Source organism: Procambarus clarkii, chromosome 83 (genome assembly GCF_040958095.1).
Source record: "Procambarus clarkii isolate CNS0578487 chromosome 83, FALCON_Pclarkii_2.0, whole genome shotgun sequence".
Taxonomy (NCBI): Eukaryota; Metazoa; Arthropoda; class Malacostraca; order Decapoda; family Cambaridae; genus Procambarus; species Procambarus clarkii.
This window is the reverse complement of record NC_091232.1, coordinates 12,934,495-12,956,152: the sequence shown is the minus strand read 5'-3', so window position 1 is coordinate 12,956,152 and position 21,658 is coordinate 12,934,495. Positions and strand designations below refer to the sequence as shown.

At 43.1% G+C, this 21,658-nt stretch overlaps 1 protein-coding gene across 1 annotated transcript in view; it reads left to right on the top strand.

Moving 5' to 3' along the window:
• LOC138358389 (uncharacterized) overlaps positions 1–21,287 on the top strand; it is a 57,223-nt gene extending 35,936 nt beyond the window's left edge. Inside the window, exons 3-6 of the mRNA XM_069316227.1 lie at positions 1–176; positions 18,236–18,418; positions 20,496–20,958; positions 21,167–21,287. The exon at positions 1–176 is cut by the window's left edge and continues 118 nt beyond it. Of these exons, the coding sequence (XP_069172328.1) occupies positions 1–176; positions 18,236–18,418; positions 20,496–20,958; positions 21,167–21,287 (943 nt within the window). The remainder of the gene's footprint in view (positions 177–18,235; positions 18,419–20,495; positions 20,959–21,166) is intronic.
• The last annotated feature ends 371 nt before the right edge of the window (positions 21,288–21,658 follow it).

Sequence of the window (21,658 nt, the reverse complement as noted above, 5' to 3'; positions counted from 1 at the left end):
GCACGTCCAACAGCCCCCCACAAGGGCGACAGTGGCTTCCCTCCCCACTCTTGGTGGTGTCTCCAGCCCTACAACAACAACCACCACCACTACCACCACTACCACCACTACTACCACTATGTTGCCCAACATTACCCAGACCAGAGGCATTTTTGACTTCTTGGCCAATCCCTTCGGTAAGTATCTGGATGCGGACTATGCATAGTGATCTTAGTGTATTAGAGTGGAAATGTATCAAATTATACTTCTTCGTATGCCGTTACCTGTTATTAGTTTAATATCATTCCATCCGTCTCTGTTTCTTGTACAGAATATATATATATATTATATATATATATATATATATATATATATATATATATATATATATATATATATATACATATATATATATATATATATATATATATATATATATATATATATATATATATATATATATATATATATATATGTGTGTGTCGTACCTAGTAGCCAGAACGCACTTCTCAGCCTACTATGCAAGGCCCGATTTGCCTAATAAGCCAAGTTTTCCTGAATTAATATATTTTCTCAAATTTTGTTCTAATGAAATGATAAAGCTACCCATGTCATTATGCATGAGGTCAATTTTTTTTTATTCGAGTTAAAATTAACGTAGATATATGACAGAACCTAACCAACCCTACCTAACCTAACCTAACCTATCTTTATAGGTTAGGTTAGGTTATGTAGCCGAAAAAGTTAGGTTAGGTTAGGTAGGTTAGGTAGTCGAAAAACAATTAATTCATGAAAACTTGGCTTATTAGGCAAATTGGGCCTTGCATAGTAGGCTGAGAAGTGCGTTCTGGCTACTAGGTACAACATATATATATATATATATATATATATATATATATATATATATATATATATATATATATATATATATATATATATATATATATATTTGATTCACCTGGGCACTAGGAGCCTCGAACACCCGACATACAAGTCTTCTTCCTTTTCTTTAATCTTCTCAAGTGTCACCCATGTGCATCTCTGTTACATTATATAATACCTGCTAGACACATCTTGCTCTCCTCTGTATCTTAGCGGTTAATTTCTAAGTTCTCTCTCTCCAGATACGTCACAGTTTTCTTTCCTGAATAATGTGTACGGTTCTCTAAAGAGAATAAACGTCACTAACAAAGGACTGAGATTCAGGTCCCTTAGTTTGGTTTCTTTCGTGATTTTAGAAAAAAACCTTTGCAGTTTTTAATTTTGGGGGGGGAGGTATTCGGTTGTCTGTTACTGCAATATAAACTGAAGCTTTTTCTGGTAAAGGTGTTGGGGTACCTATCTTGCGGATGTTATACATAAGCACTGTTCGGTCCCTGATAGACTACGCAGCACCCGTATTGTCTTACACAGGCCAAGGCAGAATTAAAAAAATAGAGCTGATACAGAACGAGGCTATGAGGATTATTCTTGGATGTCAAAGAAATGCAATGATTGAAATAATGAGAATGGAATTAAATTTACAGAGTGTGTGTGATAGAGTCCGTGACATTAACACTAGAGTATCTATTCGTTTCATGCGGAGAAAAGGAGGGGATAAGCTGTTTGAGAGCGTTCAGACCTGCTTGAGTGACGTACACACTTCCAGGAAACTGAGAGACGCTACACGAGACGATTAGCTCACGACCTCAGGGAATACGATGTACTTGACTACTGTAAACCCTCTCGACAGTGTAATATGTCTGCTCCCTGGAAAGTACAGAAAATAGACGTCGAAATTGTACCCCTCAAGGTGAAAAAGATTCATAATGAACCGGGACAATTACGGTGTTTGTATGGAAGCATGATATCTCGGTTACCAAGAGGCAACAGTTTACATGTATATTGTGACGGGTCGGTGGCGGAGGATGGCAGGGCAGGGTGTGGTGTCCTAATAAGGGAATATACTGAGTTTGGGACTGTGGACAGGATAATTGAACTCCGGCTTAGTAATTATATATCATCCACACAAGCTGAACTGCATGCCATTCTGGCGTGTTTGGAGGAAGTACGTCATGACGACAAAAATGTTTTTGTATTTGTCGATAGCCGAGGAGCACTGGAGTCCTTAAACAGTCGAAACCCAGTCTTCATGTCCATAGTTGAGGATTGAAAGAGAAGAATAACTGAGATACAGCTGAAAGGTCATAGTGTGAAATTCATGTGGATTCCATCTTATGTTGGAATAGTGCTCAACGAGGTGGCGGATGACTTGGCCAAACGTGCCACATCAAAACCACAAGTTGACATTGAATGTGAATTCACAATGAGACAAATAAGAAGCAAAATCAGAAATATTCAGGCACAGGCAGGAGTGGAGAGGAGAGAGATAATGTATGAGAGAAGTCAAACCATGCAACACTACATGTATGTGAGTCAAAACACCCATTTCACTTATGGTAAAAAGAGAAATGCTTGGAGTGACTCTGTGTACATGCGGCTCAGGCTTGGGTACAAATATTACTGGGAATATGGGATAGGTTATCTTGAGATGATTTCGGGGCTTTTTAGTGTCCCCGCGGCCCGGTCCTCGACCAGGCCTCCACCCCCAGGAAGCAGCCCGTGACAACTGACTAACACCCAGGTACCTATTTTACTGCTAGGTAACAGGGGCATAGGGTGAAAGAAACTCTGCCCATTGTTTCTCGCCGGCGCCTGGGATCGAACCCAGGACCACAGGATCACAAGTACTGCGTGCTGTCCGCTCGGCCGACCGGCTCCCTTGGTGTTCATGATAATGACACGAGGTGTAAACTATGTGGTATGTTAAGGTCTCACACCCTGGCCCATTATGTTCTTGATTGTCCGTTGATTAATGTATATAGAAACACTGAGATAAGGACTGTTCCTGAACAAATAGCCTGGATGTGTCACAACGGAAAGGTTGATGATATTCTTGAGAGATATAAGAATTTTGCACCAAGACTGTAATATTTTGTTGAATTATCTGCATGTCTCTTGCAAATTGTCTATACAGTATACCTAGGTCATAAAAGTATTTGTGTGTACGTCTGATACCATACTACTTGTGAAGGAGGAAATGTATATGTTTATCTCTCAGAATGTTTGGTAATATGTTTATTGTTTGTGATGTGTGTCTATGTATGTACTAACACGTTGTACTGAACGGGGTGAGAATAGCTTGAGCTACCTCATCCCTTTGTGTGTATTTTACCTCAATAAACTTATTTCAATTTCAATTTCAATTTCAACTGAAGCTTTTGGGTTACATTGCGACCCTGCTGCCTCGTTTAGTAGCCATATCGTTATCTGGTCTAGGGTTCCTACTTTTGGATATTATGACATCATGTATTTCGTTACCTATTCATCCCCTGTTGTGTTTGTAGATGTTTGACAGCCTACATGCATTTGACGACCATCGTATTTAGTGAACTTGACGGTGAAAGGAGCCCTTTAGCTTGAAAGAGGTCGCAATTTATATGAAAATGTATTTTAGCATTTTACAATTAAGCACAGTTCTTGCTTCAACCGCAACAGCAAGTATATTGTATCAAATGTATATTAAACTGGGAGAAGTTCTTCCTGTTGTCAGTTCTTCATGATGACCTAACAGGCTTGATGTAGAATTTGCGTAGCATCAGATATTCTGAAGAAATATTCGGGATTTAACTTCATCATTCACTGTTTCATTGAGTTCTGCCATATCTGGATTTGACTGTTGGTGGTTTAGTCTTCTTGAGGACAACCATCATCGTGTCCACGCTGACTGAACTTTGGAATTGCTCTGCGTTAAGCATTTTACTAGTGTTACAATGACTTTCTTATGGGTGGGTCTTCACAAGCTGGTTTGATTCTGCAAGTCAAATTTATTGAACAGAAAGATACTTTTGCGGGTTTCAAAGGAGACTGCGCTCGCTTGCACCGCGGGAGGATTATTTAGGCCACCTCAGTAGTCTCCTGGGAAGCTTGCAAGCATTATTTAGACCAGAAAATATCCCCCAAGACTAAAATAAACCCTTAGTGTATATACACCGATAAATACGGTTAACCTCTCGCTGTATATATCCCTAGACTTTAATCCTATTCCTGGAAGATTATGCAGTATCAAAAGACACTGGTTATGTGTATACCTTGACTCGTGGGTGTACCTTACCTGGTTGATACCTAGTTGATACCTGGTTGATACCTGGTTGATGCCTGGTTGATACCTGGTTGATGCCTGGTTGATGGGGTTCTGGGAGTTCTTCTACTCCCCAAGCCCGGCCTGAGGCCAGGCTTGACTTGTGAGAGTTTGGTCCACCAGACTGTTGCTTGGAGAGGCCTGCAGGCCCACATACCCACCACAGCCCGGTTGGTTTGGCACTCTTTGAAGGAAACAATTTAGTTTCCTCTTGAAGATGTCCACGGTTGTTCCTGTAATATTTCTGATGCTCGCTGGTAGGACGTTGAACAACCGTGGACCTCTGATGTTCATACATCAGTGGTTCATATACGTCGCCAATTACTTATGATGTTACGACTCCAGAGCACAGAGTTAATGAGCTCAGGGGATATTATCTGATGTATAAAGCAAGAAATAATTTCAAACTTTCTGATCTGCGCTGTAGATAAAAGGGTTTTCTATACAGTAATTTCATATAGAATAGTCTACGCACAAGAGCCGTGTCGCCCGTAATAGAAAACGTGAAAACAAACAGTAAGAGAAAATGATATAGAATGAGTTTTATAGGGATAACCTTATTATTTATTTTACATTCCATTGGCAGAAGTAAATAAATAAAATAGTGTATAACGTGTCGAGAAAAAAAGCTCTTAATCACATTGCCGAACTTCGCCTAACCGTGGTAGACAGTCTTCATATGTGGTCACCCATCCAGTTACTGGCTATAATTGATATAACCTAACGGAGTGACGGTCACATGAAATGCAACGAATAATTACCATGTCGTTATGTCACTTAGATTAAACATTTCTTTCTTTCCAGTATTTAGATAGGTGAACACATAAACAAATCAGCCTTAGTAATGGGGACTAAGCCACTAGTAAAACCACTAGTACGCTGCGTGTACTAGTGGCTTTACAAGATTGTAATTACCATATTATGTATCCTCACATTCCCAATGTACCTTCTTGTATATGCATAAATAAATAAATAAATAAATAAATAAATAAATACAGTGTTCCCTGATTGTGCCCATGGCACCTCTGCTCATGGGTATACTCTGACTCGTGGCTTGTCGAAGTCCCCATTACTAAGGCTGATTTGTTTATGTGTTCACCTATCCAAATACTGGAAAGAAAGAAATGTTTAACCTGAGTGACATAACGACATGGTAATTATCCGTTGCATTTCATGTGACCGTCACTCCGTTAGGTTATATCAAAGGTTATATCAATTATAGCCAGTAACTGGATGGGTGACCACATATGAAGACTGTCTACCACGGTTAGGCGAAGTTCGGCAATGTGATTAAGAGCTTTTTTTCTCGACACGTTATACGCTATTTTATTTATTTACTTCTGCCAATGGAATGTAAAATATATAATAAGGTTAGCCCTATAAAACTCATTCTATATCGTTTTCTTTGACTCTTTGTTTTTACGTTTTCTATTATCGGTGACACGGCTCTTGTGCGTGAACTATTCTATATGAAATTACTGTATAGAAAACCCTTTTATCTACAGCGCAGATCAGAAAGTTTAAAATTATTTCTTGCTTTATACATCAGATAATATCCCCTGAGCTCATTAACTCTGTGCTCTGGAGTCGTAACATCATAAGTAATTGACGACGTATACCATGGCTCATAAATGAGGACCGGATACTATGGAACCTAATTGTATCTGATGCATTTGTTCACCTAGCAATAAAGAGGGTTCCGGGAGTTAGGAAACTATTGTGTATGGTCAGCAGTTGACCTATAGAAACCATGATAAACCTACGTACAGGCTTCCTGCCTTCGATAACGAGACTTAAAGGCTTCAGCAACCCGTCCTCGACTCAAGTTCATTACATCCAGCGGTCGACCCCACAGACGCATTCATAAATTTTTACATGCTGTTCATTCAAAACGAGAATTTTCTCAAATATATATTAATAATATAATATATTAGCATATTGTGCATATATAGGCATAGGTTTGGTTAGGTGTTTAGGTTCTATTGACGAATATTTGTATTTGTAGTACGTGGGTGAAGCATTTATAGCGTTGTGGTTCGAACAAAAATTCGCCAGTGAAGAGCTTGTTCAGGAAGTGTTCGAACGAAATCAGTTGTGAGTCGTGTGTAAACCGTTTTTCATTCATAAACAGCGGGTTTGGCGGGTGGTTACCTTACCTTGCCTTGAGTAAGGTAAGGAACAGTTACACATGCATGCGGTATAAGAGAGGTGGCACGGGAATGAATAGCCCGTAAGGTGAATTATATTATATATTGTTTATTTATATAACATACGCTGTTCTTTTCATCTGACTTTGATAAAGTAATCACTGCATCATTATGAATTAAGAGTTGTCTAGCCCGTACCCCTCAGCCTCAGTGAGCTAACTTGGAACACTATTAAATATTTATTCCAACTTTGTTTACACAGTTGGTCCAGGTGGATTGTGTGTGTCTTAAGCCAATATGTTTTTATTCTTGTGAAGTCCCTGAGTCTTGGTGGCGCCCTCTCTGGTCAAGGGCAGGGTTTTGTCCATGAAGTCATTCATTCACTTATTATCCAAACCCAGCGGTGCTTGAGTGAGAAAGTGACACACGTAGGTTGTTCTTGTTATAGATTCAGCTACTGGGAACAAAACGTTCCAAGTAGCACGGGCTATGGTGAGCCCGTAGTGGACTTACCTGGCACAGGAGTGGGACTGTAACTTACAAAACAAAATACAAAGTACAATTATTTATTCAGTTAAAATACATACATACAACGTGAGATACAAAAGTTCATGGATTTATAGATGGAGAGAGTACATACAATGCCACACGTAGCCACTTGTGCCACACGTAGGTAAAATTAACTTGTTATGGATCGCGCACCCGTTCAGTGGGCGACGGTAGAAGAATTAGTCAAATTAAGACCTAATGAAATATATCGGCATATTATAATCCCCAATTATGCCAGCTTTAAGTTGTGCTAGAGTATATAATAATAAAGTATAATTGTACTAATCATATCCTCTAGAAGATGTAATTAGCACTACCTAATACTGGCATAATTGGAGAGTATAATATGCTGATATATGCTAATATAAAATTTAGATTCCTTAGTATCTGATCGATATTATATTACTTAATGAGACGGAATCTTCGAAGGTTCGCTCATTATTCACGGCAAAGGTTTAACGTTTTTATTTACGAATAGTGACAGTAATATTTTCATTCCCATTACCTAAGTGAAAAGAATTTATTATCTTGTCGTCGCAAGGTAATATAATACTCCCAGAAAGCATGAGATAAATGACCCACATCTTTCGAAGCTGAAGTTACTCGTACTCAAGAAATGAGTCCAACCAGGGTTCAGAGGCCGTCAGAGCAGTAGTCGTTGTCCTGGTCAGTTAGCTGGTGGATGGTGGTCTGTGATGGTGGTTTGAGTTCCGTCCAACGGGGCCAGATTCACGAAGCAGTTAGGCAAGTACTTAAAAACGTGTACATCTTTCCTCAATCTTTGACGGCATTGGTTACCTGTATTAAACAGTTTACAAGAATGAAAACTTCCTAATCAACTTTTGCTATTGTTATAAACAGCCTCCTGGTGCTTCGGAGCTTAATATTTAATAATTATAAACAATGCCGCCAAAAATTGAGAAAAGATTTACAGGTTCGTAAGTGTTTACGTAACTGCTTCGTGAATCTGGCTCCATAACAAGGCCGGCTCCCACGAATGAAGGACAGAGGAGTGTGTAACGCTTAACGTCATGTTCTTGTTCATCTTCTACGTTATCTACCTGCTGGTAGCTCACCCGTTCATCAGGTGTTATATTCAGCCTTCTTGCCTGGGTATGTACACTGTGGCATCCCTCACCATCTCAGTCTTTGGATGTAATTAGTCAGTATGTTTACGATATTTTGGAAATCAATTCTTTTGTAGTTTACTAGATCTTCGGTGTAACATTCCGTTGTTGATGTTATAGATTCAGCTACTCTGAACAAGTTCCAAGTAGCACGGGCTATGGTGAGCCCGTAGTAGACTGGCACAGGAGCGGTCTAACATTCCAATCGTTAGTCTCTGGTTGTGTCTGCCGCTGTTAACTGCATTAATGCGATATGTTACTCAAGAGTTTCATAATAATACGCATAATGTATTTGACATATATAAACGAGACAAGCTATAATAGGTAACCAATTGTTCACATATATAGCTATAGTTTAACCCTGGAGTTGGAAATTATAGAAGACGGGTTGTGTGTCCGTGTGCGCCAAGTTAGGTAATTAAATTTAAAACTTTCGACGACACGGCAATTCTCAGAAAAGATCGCTAAGCCAGAGTGCCTCTGTAGATCATGAAGATGTTCGGGTTCTGGGAAGTTCTGTATGAATATATATAAATCTCCTCTTTGCCACTTTAGTGTTGGCCGTAATACCTATTGACCTTTGGAAGGTAATAAAGGCCACCACAAGTCCTTATACTGACCAGTAGGAATACTTTAGTCCTGAACATAGTCCAGAATTGCAGTAAACTTCTGTTTACACTGAAGCGAGGATATATATCTGTGTATACATGTTCCTATTTAAGAACATAAGAACAAAGGCAACTGCAGAAGGCCTGTTGGCCCATACGAGGCAGCTCCTATTTATAACCACCCAATCCCACTCATATACATGTCCAACCCATGCTTGAAACAATCGAGGGACCCCACCTCCACAATGTTACGCGGCAATGTCGTAACGGCAATGTTACGCTATTTTGTCGCCTCTGGTCATGGTTTTACGAATTTATCAGTTCATTTGGTCAAGCATGTAACAGGCATAGTTTTATCGTTAAGGCTGCGGGAGTCCCAAAAATACCAGTTATTATTTCAGTAATTTATAATAAAATAATGTAAATATTAAGCTCTAGTATAAGACTCCCAGGGTGTATTAAGTTAGGTGTATTGGTTTTGTATTAACACACAGATGGGCGGGGCTTTTAAAGAAGTGGGCTTCGAACTCCAGGAAAGTAGGCGAAGAATTGTTCGAGGAAAGTTCGAGCGTAAGCATTTGCGAGTTGTGTAGTAGCAGCCAGTCCTCGTGAACAGTGCCAAGTGCTCGGTAACACGGCCGGCAGCACCCACCCCCCCCTCTCTTCTCCCACCCCCCCTCCCTCTCTTCTCCCACCCCTTCCCCGCCCTCCCTCCCTCTCTTCTCCCACCCTCCCTCCCTCTCTTCCCCCCCCCCTCCCTTCTCCCCCCCCCCCTCCCTCCCTCTCTTCTCCCCCCCCCTCCCTCTCTTCTCCAACCCTCCCTCCTTCCCCCCTCCCATTCTCCCCCCCCTTCTCCCCCCCCCATTCTCCCTTCTCCCCCTCCCCCCAATTATGGCTAAAACCTACTTTTACGTCTTTGTCTCGTCCGATCCTTCGTTCACTTTATATGCTGGAAGTGCACTGTTATCAGCCGGTCCTCAACACCTCGCTCGTTAATGCAGGCGCCAAACCACCTATTTATGAATTAAAAGATAGATATTACACGCGACTCTAAACTGATGTATATATTTTTTTTCGAGCAGTGATTAGTTCGCGTCCTCTGCTCGAATTGCACCTCAGTAATGGCTTCATCCACATACAGCAAATGCAAGCCAAAAAACCTAAGTTAGGCCTAACTATTCAACACCTTTTAATGTGTAATAATACCTTTCATATTTGAGAGAATTAAAAATTTTGAGTACGCAGTACAATAAAAATTGATGACTGCTTCTCTGGGTTCGACCCTGGCCTGAGGACAGGGCGACTGCTATATCTTGAGGTTATCTTGAGATGATTTCGGGGCTTTAGTGTCCCCGCGGCCCGGTCCTCGACCAGGCCTCCACCAGGCCTCCACCCCTAGGAAGCAGCCCGTGACAGCTGACTAACACCCAGGTACCTATTTTACTGCTAGGTAACGGGGGCACAGGGTGAAAGAAACTCTGCCCATTGTTTCTCGCCGGCGCCCGGGATCGACCCCGGGACCACAGGATCACAAGTCCAGCGTGCTGTCCGCTCGGCCGACCGGCTCCCCAATATGCTTCACTCCCTCGTTCAACTCGTCCTCCAAACAAAGAACCAAAGTCCATTCCATGCACTCGCCAAACCCGCTGTTTTTGAATGGAAAACGGTTTACACACGACTTGCAACTGATTTTGTTCGAACACTTCCGGAACAAGTGCTTCACTGATGAATTTTGTTCGAACCACAACACTGTAAATGCTTCACCCACGTACTACAAATGCAACAGCCCGTCCTCCAAACAAAGATCCAAAAGTGATTCCATGCACCCGCCAAACCCCCTGTTTATGAATGAAAAGCGGTTTACACACGACTCACAACTGCTGACGTTCGAACATATCCGGAACAAGTGTTTCACTGACGAATTTTGTTAGAATCACAACGCTATAAATGCTTCACCTACGTACTACAAATACAAATAATCGCCAACAGAACCTAAACACCTAACCCAACCTAACCTATGCCTATATATGCACAATATGATAATATATTATAATATTAATTTATACTTGAGAAAATTCCCGTTTTGAATGAACAGCATATTAAAATTTATGAATGCGTCTGTGGGGTCGACCGCTGGATGTAATGGACTTGAGTCGAGGACGGGTTGAATGCAAATAATCGCCAACAGAACCTAACCTATGCCTATATATGCACAATATGATATTATATTATAATGTTAATTTATATTTAAGAAAAATCCTGTTTTGAATGAATAGCATGTTAAAATTTGAGTGCGTCTGTGGGGTCGACCGCTGGATGGAATGGACTTGAGTCCAGGACGGGTTGGCAAACGCTTCAACTACGAACTTCAAATACAGATAATAGCCAACAGAACCTAAACACTAAATGTTACACACGCATACCTATACATTAAACTTTAAAAAATATGAATTTATATTTGAGAATATTCCTGTTTTTAATTCACTACATTAAAATTTATGAAGTCGTCGTGGTGGACAACTTTCGCTTTATAACGAGCCTTGCCTGAGGAAAGGTAGTTTTCTATAATCTTCACTCGATGCAAGCACAAATTTTTCCCAACAGGAACAGCTTAATTATTATACATTAATTTGCATACGGGAGAAAACAGTTTCTAGTCACACAGAACGTTAGAATTCCTGAATGCGTTTTTGGGGTCGACCGCAGTTGGGACGACCATATTTCTCATTGCCCTTAATTTAGTATACACGTCTGTGTATTCGCACTGTGTATTCGTAATAGATGTTCCCTCGCGTGTTAGCCGATATATACACCGTAGTGTATGTGTGCGCGCCCAGCTCCTCGGTGTATATTCACTGAGATCTTAGTTTAGTCCAGGACTATGTACAGGGCAATAGTGCATCTGTGTTGTACGTTAATACTTGTAGTTACCACAGATACAACGCGGTCTGGCAGGTGTAATACTATCTTCATATGTTTTCATCAAGTATCGGTAATAAATTATTTTTCTTTACTGCACGTTTAATTGCTGTTTATTTCGTATTTTGATGTTCTTGGATGAACTTGCTTGGTTTGCTTGGAAAAAAAAAGTAATTTTCCACCTTTTTAACGTTATTGCTTTCTCGAAAAATTAAGTTAAAATACACATTTAAAAGGCATTTTTGGCCTCCGTCAAATTTTGCTTTTAATACTGAAAACTTCATATTATTAATAAGTGATATTTAGCTATGTGTAGAGATGTGAACCCTGAAGATATGACACCAATTCTGAAGAAACTTAAGTATCTCACTTAAGGGTTGAACCGTGACGAGGGTTCGAACCCTCGTCACGGCCCTTGAGGATTTGTTCATTAAACTTGAGTATCTTGTACGGTTGAAAGAATATAGGTTAGTATAACATTGGCTCAGTCTCAAATACCCCGGTTTACTCGGCTTTAAACATGTTTATTGAGTTACGTTGATATATTGTGTTGCTTTCCATTACTAAACTGTGTTACAACAGATCAGCTGGTGCAACATGTTTGTTGACACGAACAGCTGGAGGAACGTGACGTCATATGTAAACAATACGCACATGAGCCCCTCTTTCACTGGTGTGTGTGTGTGTACTCACCTAATTGTACTCGCCTAATTGTGCTTGCGGGGGTTGAGCTTTGGCTCTTTGGTCCCGCCTCTCAACCGTCAATCAACTGGTGTACAGATTCCTGAGCCTACTGGGCTCTATCATATCTACATTTGAAACTGTGTATGGAGTCAGCCTCCACCACATCACTGCCTAATGCATTCCATTTACTAACTGACACTGAAAAAGTTCTTTCTAACGTCTCTGTGGCTCATTTGGGTACTCAGCTTCCACCTGTGTCCCCTTGTTCGCGTCCCACCAGTGTTGAATAGTTCATCCTTGTTTACCCGGTCGATTCCCCTGAGGATTTTGTAGGTTGTGATCATGTCCCCCCTTACTCTTCTGTCTTCCAGTGTCGTAAGGTGCATTTCCCGTAGCCTTTCCTCATAACTCATGCCTCTTAGTTCAGGGACTAGCCTAGTAGCATACCTTTGGACTTTTTCCAGCTTCGTCTTGTGCTTGACAAGGTACGGGCTCCATGCTGGGGCCGCATACTCCAGGATTGGTCTTACATATGTGGTGTACAAGAGTCTGAATCATTCCTTACACAGGTTCCTGAACGCCGTTCTGATGTTAGCCAGCCTCGCATATGCCGCAGACGTTATTCTCTTTATGTGGGCTTCAGGAGACAGGTTTGGTGTGATATCAACTCCTAGATCTTTTCTCTGTCTGTTTCATTAAGTACTTCATCTCCTATTCTGTATCCTGTGCCTGGCCTCCTGTTTCCGCTGCCTAGTTTCATTACTTTGCATTTACTCGGGTTGAACTTCAACAGCCATTTGTTGGACCATTCACTCAGTCTATCCAGGTCATCTTGTAGCCTCCTACTATCATCCTCTGTTTCAATCTTCCTCATAATTTTTGCATCGTCGGCAAACATTGAGAGGAACGAATCTATACCCTCTGGGAGATCCAGAAACAGTATAGGTCCAAGGATTGACCCCTGCGGGACTCCACTTGTAACGTCTCGCCAATCTGAGACCTCACCCCTCAGACTCGTTGTCTCCTGTTGCTTAGGTACTCCTCTATCCACCGGAGTACCTTCCCTTTCACTCCAGCCTGCGTCTCCAACTTTCGCACTAGCCTCTTGTGTGGCACTGTATCAAAGGCTTTCTGACAATCCAAAAATATGCAGTCTGCCCACCCTTCTCTTTCTTGCCTTATTTTTGTTGCCTGGTCGTAGAATTCAAGTAACCCTGTGAGGCAGGACCTGCCATCCCTGAACCCATGTTGATGCTGTGTTACAAAGTTCCTTCGCTCCAGATGCTCCACTAGTTTTTTTCGCACAATCTTCTCCATCAGCTTGCATGGTATGCAGGTTAGGGACACTGGCCTGTAATTCAGTGCCTCCTGTACTCGCCTAGTTGTGTTTCCGGGGGTTGAGCTCTGGCTCTTTGGTCCCGCCTCTCAACCGTAATGGGAGAATCGAAGCGAAGTGTGTGTGTGTTTGTGTGTGTTTGTGTGTGTGTGTTTGTGTGTGTTTGTGTGTGTGTGTGTTTGTGTGTGTGTTTGTGTGTGTGTTTGTGTGTGTGTGTGTGTGAGATACTCTACACTCCCCACCAGTTACCCCTCCCACTCTTTCTCTCCATGTTGCTTCTCCCATATCTCTTAGTGTTTTATATCCTGCCCCCCCCCTCCCTATCTCTTTTGATGTCTCGTCTACTCCCCAACTATCTCTTTTTGTATCCCCCTCCTCCCCCATCTCATTTGGTATCTCCTCTTCCCCCCCCCCATCTCTTTTGGTATCTCCTCTCCCCCCTCCCATCTCTTTTGGCATCTCCTCTCACCACCCTCTCCCCCCCCCCGTCTCCCACTCCCTCCTCTCTTGGAGTCTTCCCTCTCCCTCCGTCCTCCTCAGACTAGCCACCATCTTGACCGTCCATGCTGGTGGTGGTGTCCTTTCACTTGGGACGGGAGCGGAGAGGCCGGGAGCGCGGGGGGTACGCTCTGCTGGAGCTGTAAAAACGGTTAACGGTGTGGCAAGTGTGGCGGTGGTTCTCTGTGGGGGCGGCCCACCCCATGTTTGGCGGGGCGGGGGGGGGGAGGGAGGGAGGGGCGTGGGGGGAGGGGCGTCGTGTGCTTATACCTTATAGAAGCACTATAGGTTAAATAAGTTGTTCAATTGCATATCGTATGCAATTAACTAGTTTTTCTCCCCTTCCCCCTCGTGTTATTCTCCCACTCCATCAGGCATGTCTCCCACTCCATCAGGCATGTCTCCCACTCCATCAGGCATGTCTCCCACTCCATCAGGCATGTCTCCCACTCCATCAGGCATGTCTCCCACTCCATCAGGCATGTCTCCCACTCCATCAGGCATGTCTCCCACTCCATCAGGCATGTCTCCCACTCCATCAGGCATGTCTCCCACTCCATCAGGCATGTCTCCCACTCCATCAGGCATGTCTCCCACTCCATCAGGCATGTCTCCCACTCCATCAGGCATGTCTCCCACTCCATCAGGCATGTCTCCCACTCCATCAGGCATGTCTCCCACTCCATCAGGCATGTCTCCCACTCCATCAGGCATGTCTCCCACTCCATCAGGCATGTCTCCCACTCCATCAGGCATGTCTCCCACTCCATCAGGCATGTCTCCCACTCCATCAGGCATGTCTCCCACTCCATCAGGCATGTCTCCCACTCCATCAGGCATGTCTCCCACTCCATCAGGCATGTCTCCCACTCCATCAGGCATGTCTCCCACTCCATCAGGCATGTCTCCCACTCCATCAGGCATGTCTCCCACTCCATCAGGCATGTCTCCCACTCCATCAGGCATGTCTCCCACTCCATCAGGCATGTCTCCCACTCCATCAGGCATGTCTCCCACTCCATCAGGCATGTCTCCCACTCCATCAGGCATGTCTCCCACTCCATCAGGCATGTCTCCCACTCCATCAGGCATGTCTCCCACTCCATCAGGCATGTCTCCCACTCCATCAGGCATGTCTCTCATTTCCCCCTCTTAAACGTCTATCTCCCCCTAATTTGTCGTCTTCTTCCCCCTCATGTTCTTCACCCCGCCCCATGTCTTTCCCGTCTCCGTGTGTGTCTCCCCTGTGCTCTCTGCCTCTCTGTATTTCCCTTTTTTTCCCCTTCTTTCCTCTGCATTCTCCCATTTTCTTCTAACTACAGAGTTGATGAAGAGGGATTATATACATGGTGAACGCCACCATAACCGAGCCAGACCACGAGAGACTCGGGTTGATACTGACGGTGGTTGCTGGCTGCCCCTAAAACTCTCCCCTGCAACAATGGTCTTTTACGTTCCGTGTTTGAGTCACATTCAGGTCCGGAACGTCCACTGCAACGGTTACCAGTTCCTTCTCTCTCAATATGTCTGCGAAACGTTATTTCTCGACAAATTAACGTTTTGCTTTATAATTAGTACAGTAACAAAATTTTCCAAACACAATAGCAGCACTCGTGTTTTAAAATATATTTATTTTAAGTCAATCTAAATTGGTCAAGACGTATCACGCAGTTGGAGAGAAATGATTTTCGACAGACATTGTGTGCTGTACCAGCGTATGGCGGGTCCACGTGCATCTAGGGTTATAATATTTAGCAGTCTCCGTGGTGTAGTGGTAAGACACTCGCCTGGCGTTCCGCGAGCGCTATGTCATGGGTTCGTATCCTGGCCGGGGAGGATTTACTGGGCGCAATTCCTTAACTGTAGCCTCTGTTTAACACAACAGTAAAATGTGTACTTGGATGAAAAAACGATTCTTCGCGGCAGGGGATCGTATTCCAGGGACCATAGGATTAAGGACTTGCCCGAAACGCTACGCGTACTAGTGGCTGTACAAGAATGTAACAACTCTTGTATATATCTCAAAAAAAAAAAAAAAAAAAAAATCTCAATTTCGCTCCTCCTCTGTTGACTCTTGTGTCGCCACCGTTGTGACATCAAAAACAGCTACAACAATGGCCCGTTGACACAATGGCACACAACCAGGCGGTACTCTGGCCGCGGCCTTGAAAACGTGAAAGGAGGGTCAGCTGCGACCGTAAGAATCGGACCTTTCTACCGGAAATTCTTCGACAGTAATTAAGCCCCTTCTCTTTATATGATCTCAAGATCTCTCGGAATGTCCTATCGTACACACGGACTTCTTTCTAGCCAGTATATGAGAATAACATTTATATGGGGAGGAAGTAAGTTCGCATAGAGGCGGCGGGCAGCGGAGTGTATTGTCGCAAGTGAAAGTTTGTGTTGCCCCTCCACCCACTGCTGCACCACCACCACAAGTTATTATCGTGATCGACGCTCCTACTGGGTGTTGTAACGCTACTCTTGTGTTGAGACGACAGTATTGGTACCAATACAAATTAAGAGACGAAAACCTTGAAGCATTGGAAAGGTGACGCAAGACTACGTGGCACCGCGAGCGTGGCGGCGACTGGCGACTGGCAACAGGCGAAGGGGAGGGTGGTGGCGAGGCCGGGCTGTGAGTGCCGAACTACTGCTCCCAGTCACCAACAGTGCGCTGTCGAGAAGAGAACCCGGCTCCCGACCCCTTCTTCCCCCCTCTCGCACCTGACGTCCACTGCAGAGTCCTCGGGATGAGAGGCGTTAAGCATTTTACCGTCCGAGTCAAACATGGTTTAAATGTTTGATACTGGAACTTCTGGAAGGTGGAGGAGTACCGGACACTTCTGGAATAGCTCTAAATTTTCATTATAATCAGTGTTCAGGTTTCCCATATAAGCCATTTTCAGGAGATTAACTCCTTAAAGATATTGCTATTGAAATTATTATATACATGATAGCTGAACAAATTTAAATCGTATGATGGACCTTCGAATGTGATAGAATAGTCCCTCATAGAATATGCGGATCCAGAGACAATAGCCCTTTAGTCTCTATTACCTATGTCGTCCGTCAGCCCTCCCTGTCCCCGACATTAACGAAGAGATGCAGCACCGGTTTTCGGTTTAGCATTGTGAAATCCCTGCGAATCCTCACACGTGATAATGAAGCGTCTGGTGGTGTCAGCCATCTTGGTCGTATGCGGCCTGCCACGGTCGTCTCCTGATCCCCAACAGAAGTTCCCGGACGATTTTTACAGCGAGACGAGCACCACCTCCATCCCTGGGCCCTTCGGTGAGGACCTCGTCGACAGCTTAGAAGTTAGTCACCCCACCGACTCTCCCGTTCCTCCAGGGTCTCAAGACTTCTTAGGGCCTCTTGACTCAGGCTCCGGCAACGCTCCCCAACACAGTAATGTCGACCTCAGACTCTTGTATAACATGATGCTGAACGACTCGCATCCTTCTGGATTGAAACACAACGGAAACAGAGGTGTGGACACTGTGCTTGTACAGAAGGATACGGGTGGGCTGGCAGCATGTGACCTGACCTTGGCCTTAGCACAAACGACTTTGCCTACTCTTGAGGATGTTTATATTCCTGGTAGCATGTGGGGTGATTTTTGCTGTTTCTCTGTTGTGGCGTGTGTTAAAAAATGAATGGAAAAATGTTCAGTGTTTTGCAGAACTTTGCTATATTACCCGACTGTTAATTTTTCGCACTGTCCTTGCCAACATCAGCACGGCCCCCTCGCCCAGCATACTTGTCTTCACCATACCCACTCCACTTGCACTATCGTATAGACGCTATACACTATTCATATTACCAGCAAGCTCTATCGGCCTACTATCCCAAATCATCATCATTTACACTTAGATTATTGCTCACCATCCTTAACGTAAACTATTAAAATCTGACCAGTGTCAGATTCAATGCATGTTCGTTTCATAAGCAAAGCTGGACAATGCAGTCTTGTCCCACATCGCACCAACATCATCATAAACACTGCGACCAAAACTTCTTTACAGCACTTCCTAAACATTTCCCGCTCGTTGGTGAAACACCTACCCAAGTTCTTTGCCTAACGCCTCATTTAGTACACTTCAAATCCATTAAATGAGTATTATGTAAACAACGAAAGTTAATCACACCCAGTTCTATCCACACAGTTAATTACTCATGCTAATTGCTTCCCGTCTCTCCCACAGCTATCCCGCAGAAGTGCTGGTACAAAAGTAACCAGTATGACTGCGGACTATCGGTTTCCTGTGTGTTCCAGGGCTCTAAACCCATCGATTTGTGCTCCGGGGGCATGATATGGTCATGCTGTGTGCCCCGAAACAAGGTAGATGCGGTCGACGACAATCTTGGAGCCATCGGTAATGACGTCAGTAAGTATAATACATTTCTTGTTGCACTTTTGAACCCAGTTATTCTACCTCGTCATAGCCTAGAAACCATGTGATTCCCCGTTTCTCATCTTGTACACCTTATTAAACACAAAGGTGCTTCTCGGTGTTTTATACACCAAGTTTGCTTTGTCTTGGCCTTTGCTACTTAGACTGAAGTCCACTTGCTGGTTGGTCACTACAATCTGGGTGAGGCCTGATCACATCCATGGTTAATTGACCGTAAGTCCAACACCAAACTAAGCAAAGTTGTTTTATATTTAACAATAATAACCCAGTGTTTTACCCTTTTGATACGCAGAAAATTTACTTTTTTGTTATAAGGTATGTGGTGTTCACCGTGATTACATGAAGATATATGCAGAACTGTCAGCAAGGCAAAATAATTAAATATAGGAGAGTGTCATTAATGGGACGGCGTAGTGTGTGTCGTGCATTACCCCTCAACCACAAATGTCTACATTTCCTACTGCTCAGTTGATTTTAAATACACTAGGTCCATTTTCCTTATATATCAAGTAAGGAATGCTGTCACAATAATGTTATATTTAATGGATGTGTATACCCGCTGTATTTTACTTTCTCTTATGATAAACTTCTCGTTTCCTTGGCACTGTAACAACGGATGTGTGACGACAATACTTCCCCCAGTCCACTCGTGCATCACAGGCCACACAGTCAACGTTATCTCCTCTCTAGTTAATATATTGATGCCGCAAGCCTTCAGACTCTTAAGGTTCCCATCCAAAGAAGTCTCGTCCTAAAGTCGGCACCTGATGGGACGCGTTCCTCATATTATTCACTTCATCTCTTTGCTGACTAAAAGTCCACTGTCGAGCACAACTAATTATTATTAAACATTTCCTGTATCTTTCCCAATAGTATCAGGATTTTAGTGTTTCATACAGTTTTTTTTTTATTTCTTATGTACTCACAATTAATTCTTTGGACACTTAATTTACTATACTGCCAATTGTTGAATTTTAAAGTATTCCATCATTGGTAAAGTAAAATTAGTGAAAGATCGCTTGTTTAAATTAGTGTATTTCTAGGGTGTCCTAATTACTAACATTTGATTTAATAAATACTAATTCAAATTGAACACCAAATAGCACTCTAATACTACTTATCTGTTGAAACAGTGTTGTACTAATAAGTTTTCAGTTTATTGTATGAAAGTATGATCAGAGGGTATGATAGTTAATATTTGTTCATGCTTAGCAATGAAAGTTTCATGCAATTAAATCTCGGCTATATGAGTTATGGGAACTTTGAAGTATGTTAATGAATTCAAGGTCTCTAGAACAATAATTTAGGAGTGGACCATTAAGACGATCTCGTGTGAGCAGCGGCCGTCTGTGGTATATTTATAAACGTACAAGGAAGGCGGAAGTGAAGTAGTGTGCTTGGCAGAGTTGTGTGAATGGGAAGGTTGTATTTTATGTTGTGACGCCTGGGTCATTGACGCCGGAGGCTGATGAGAGTAAATAGAAGAGTGCACTGATGTATTTTGATGTGGATGTATGTAAATGTTAATTGTGAATATGTAGGTGGGGTGACCCCGCCCCACTGGGCGTTTATGACTGCTAGACAGTTTGTTTTAAAGTATATTGTAAACGCCACAGAACACCTCCCCTCCCCCCCCCTGTTCCCCCTCCCCCCTGTTCCCACCTCCCCTCCCCCTGTTCCCACATCCCCCCCCCTGTTCCCACCTTCTCATTGCCCCTTTTCTTATTCCTTTCCATTTCCCTCCTTTCCCACTTCCTTCCCCTCATTACGCCCTCCTCCCAATCCTCGTCCCACTCCCACTCCATCCCATCTCCCCTCCCCACCCCCCTCCCTTTTCGTGGTGGATGAGTAGCTATTTGGAGTATTTTCGGGGTATTACTTTCGTGTATACTAATTTCTGAATTGTGTAGCTGTAAACTGTGTAAACCTTATAACTGGGTAACCCAAACAGGCCATAGAGTAGCTGCATGTTGCCCGCTTTCTTTAGCATATAACAGCGTAATTCTACACTTCCTTCGATCACCCACTTACCGTCATTCGCTCTCATCAGGTCCCCATCAGTTCTTCAGCGAGTCCAGCCGCCCCAGCTCCTCCTTCAACCATCACAGCAATCGACCCCTTGACAGACCCTCACACTTTGATTCTGACTTTGAAAACGACGATGATAGCTTTTTCCCCAATACACACAGACCCTCTTCTATTCTCAGACCACACCGGCCTAACGATAGACCTCACAGACCGCCCCATAGACCACCGCGGCCGCCCCCTTTCCGTCGACCAGAAACTGCGAGACCTATTCTCGACTTCGACGATAATTTTAGTAGTTTTAATCGGCCGCAAAATACCTTTAATCACTTTGACTCGTTTGACAACCGACCTCTCGACTTCCCACGCCCTGGATCGAGTCGTCCACGTCCACCATTTTTGCCTGCTGGTCCTACCGGGTCTGCTGTTAATCCTAATGGTATGGAAAGAGCTGTTCAGTGTTTTATATCGGCTGCCTGTCTTCTTGTGTCTGGGGGGAGGGGGGAAGTGGTGACTAAAACCGCATTTATCTGCCAAATACCATTTGTTTTACCCTTTTTAAGAAAAACAAATATCGGGAAAAACAATACTGGAGTTATTGCAAACGGCATATTTCCTCGACTGCCATAAAAGATAGAAAAGGTTAAATCTGGAAAAAACTAAAATATGAGTATAAATGTGATTTCAGTTTTACAGTTATATGAAAGCTAACAGACAAAAATGCAGTAGAAAAAATATTGCTGAACATTTTGATGAAAAATTAATGAAAGTTTCAAATGAGACAGAGAAACGCACCATATTTAAAGTGAATCATTGATGAGCTCGGTGCATAAAGTGCTTCAGTGTTGTGCTTCAGTGTTAAAAAATGCGTCAGTGGTGCGTTGAAGTGCTTCCAGTGAAACCGGACTCGTACGTGTTTTTTTCCTGCTCCAGTTACTTGCAGGAGAACTGGAGCCAGCCAGCCAGCCAGCCAGCCAGCCAGCGTGCAGGTAATGAAACAATACGTGATTACATCATAACATAAGAACAATAGGAATGATGCAAGAGTGAAAATAGATAAAAAAAAAACTCCTATCTACAGCGACAGGTTGCACTTGAACAGCCGAGATAATTCTCGGACAGGAAGCGAACAATGGTGCTCCCTGATCACGTGAAAATTAAAATTTGATTTAAACGTTTGTGCTATTT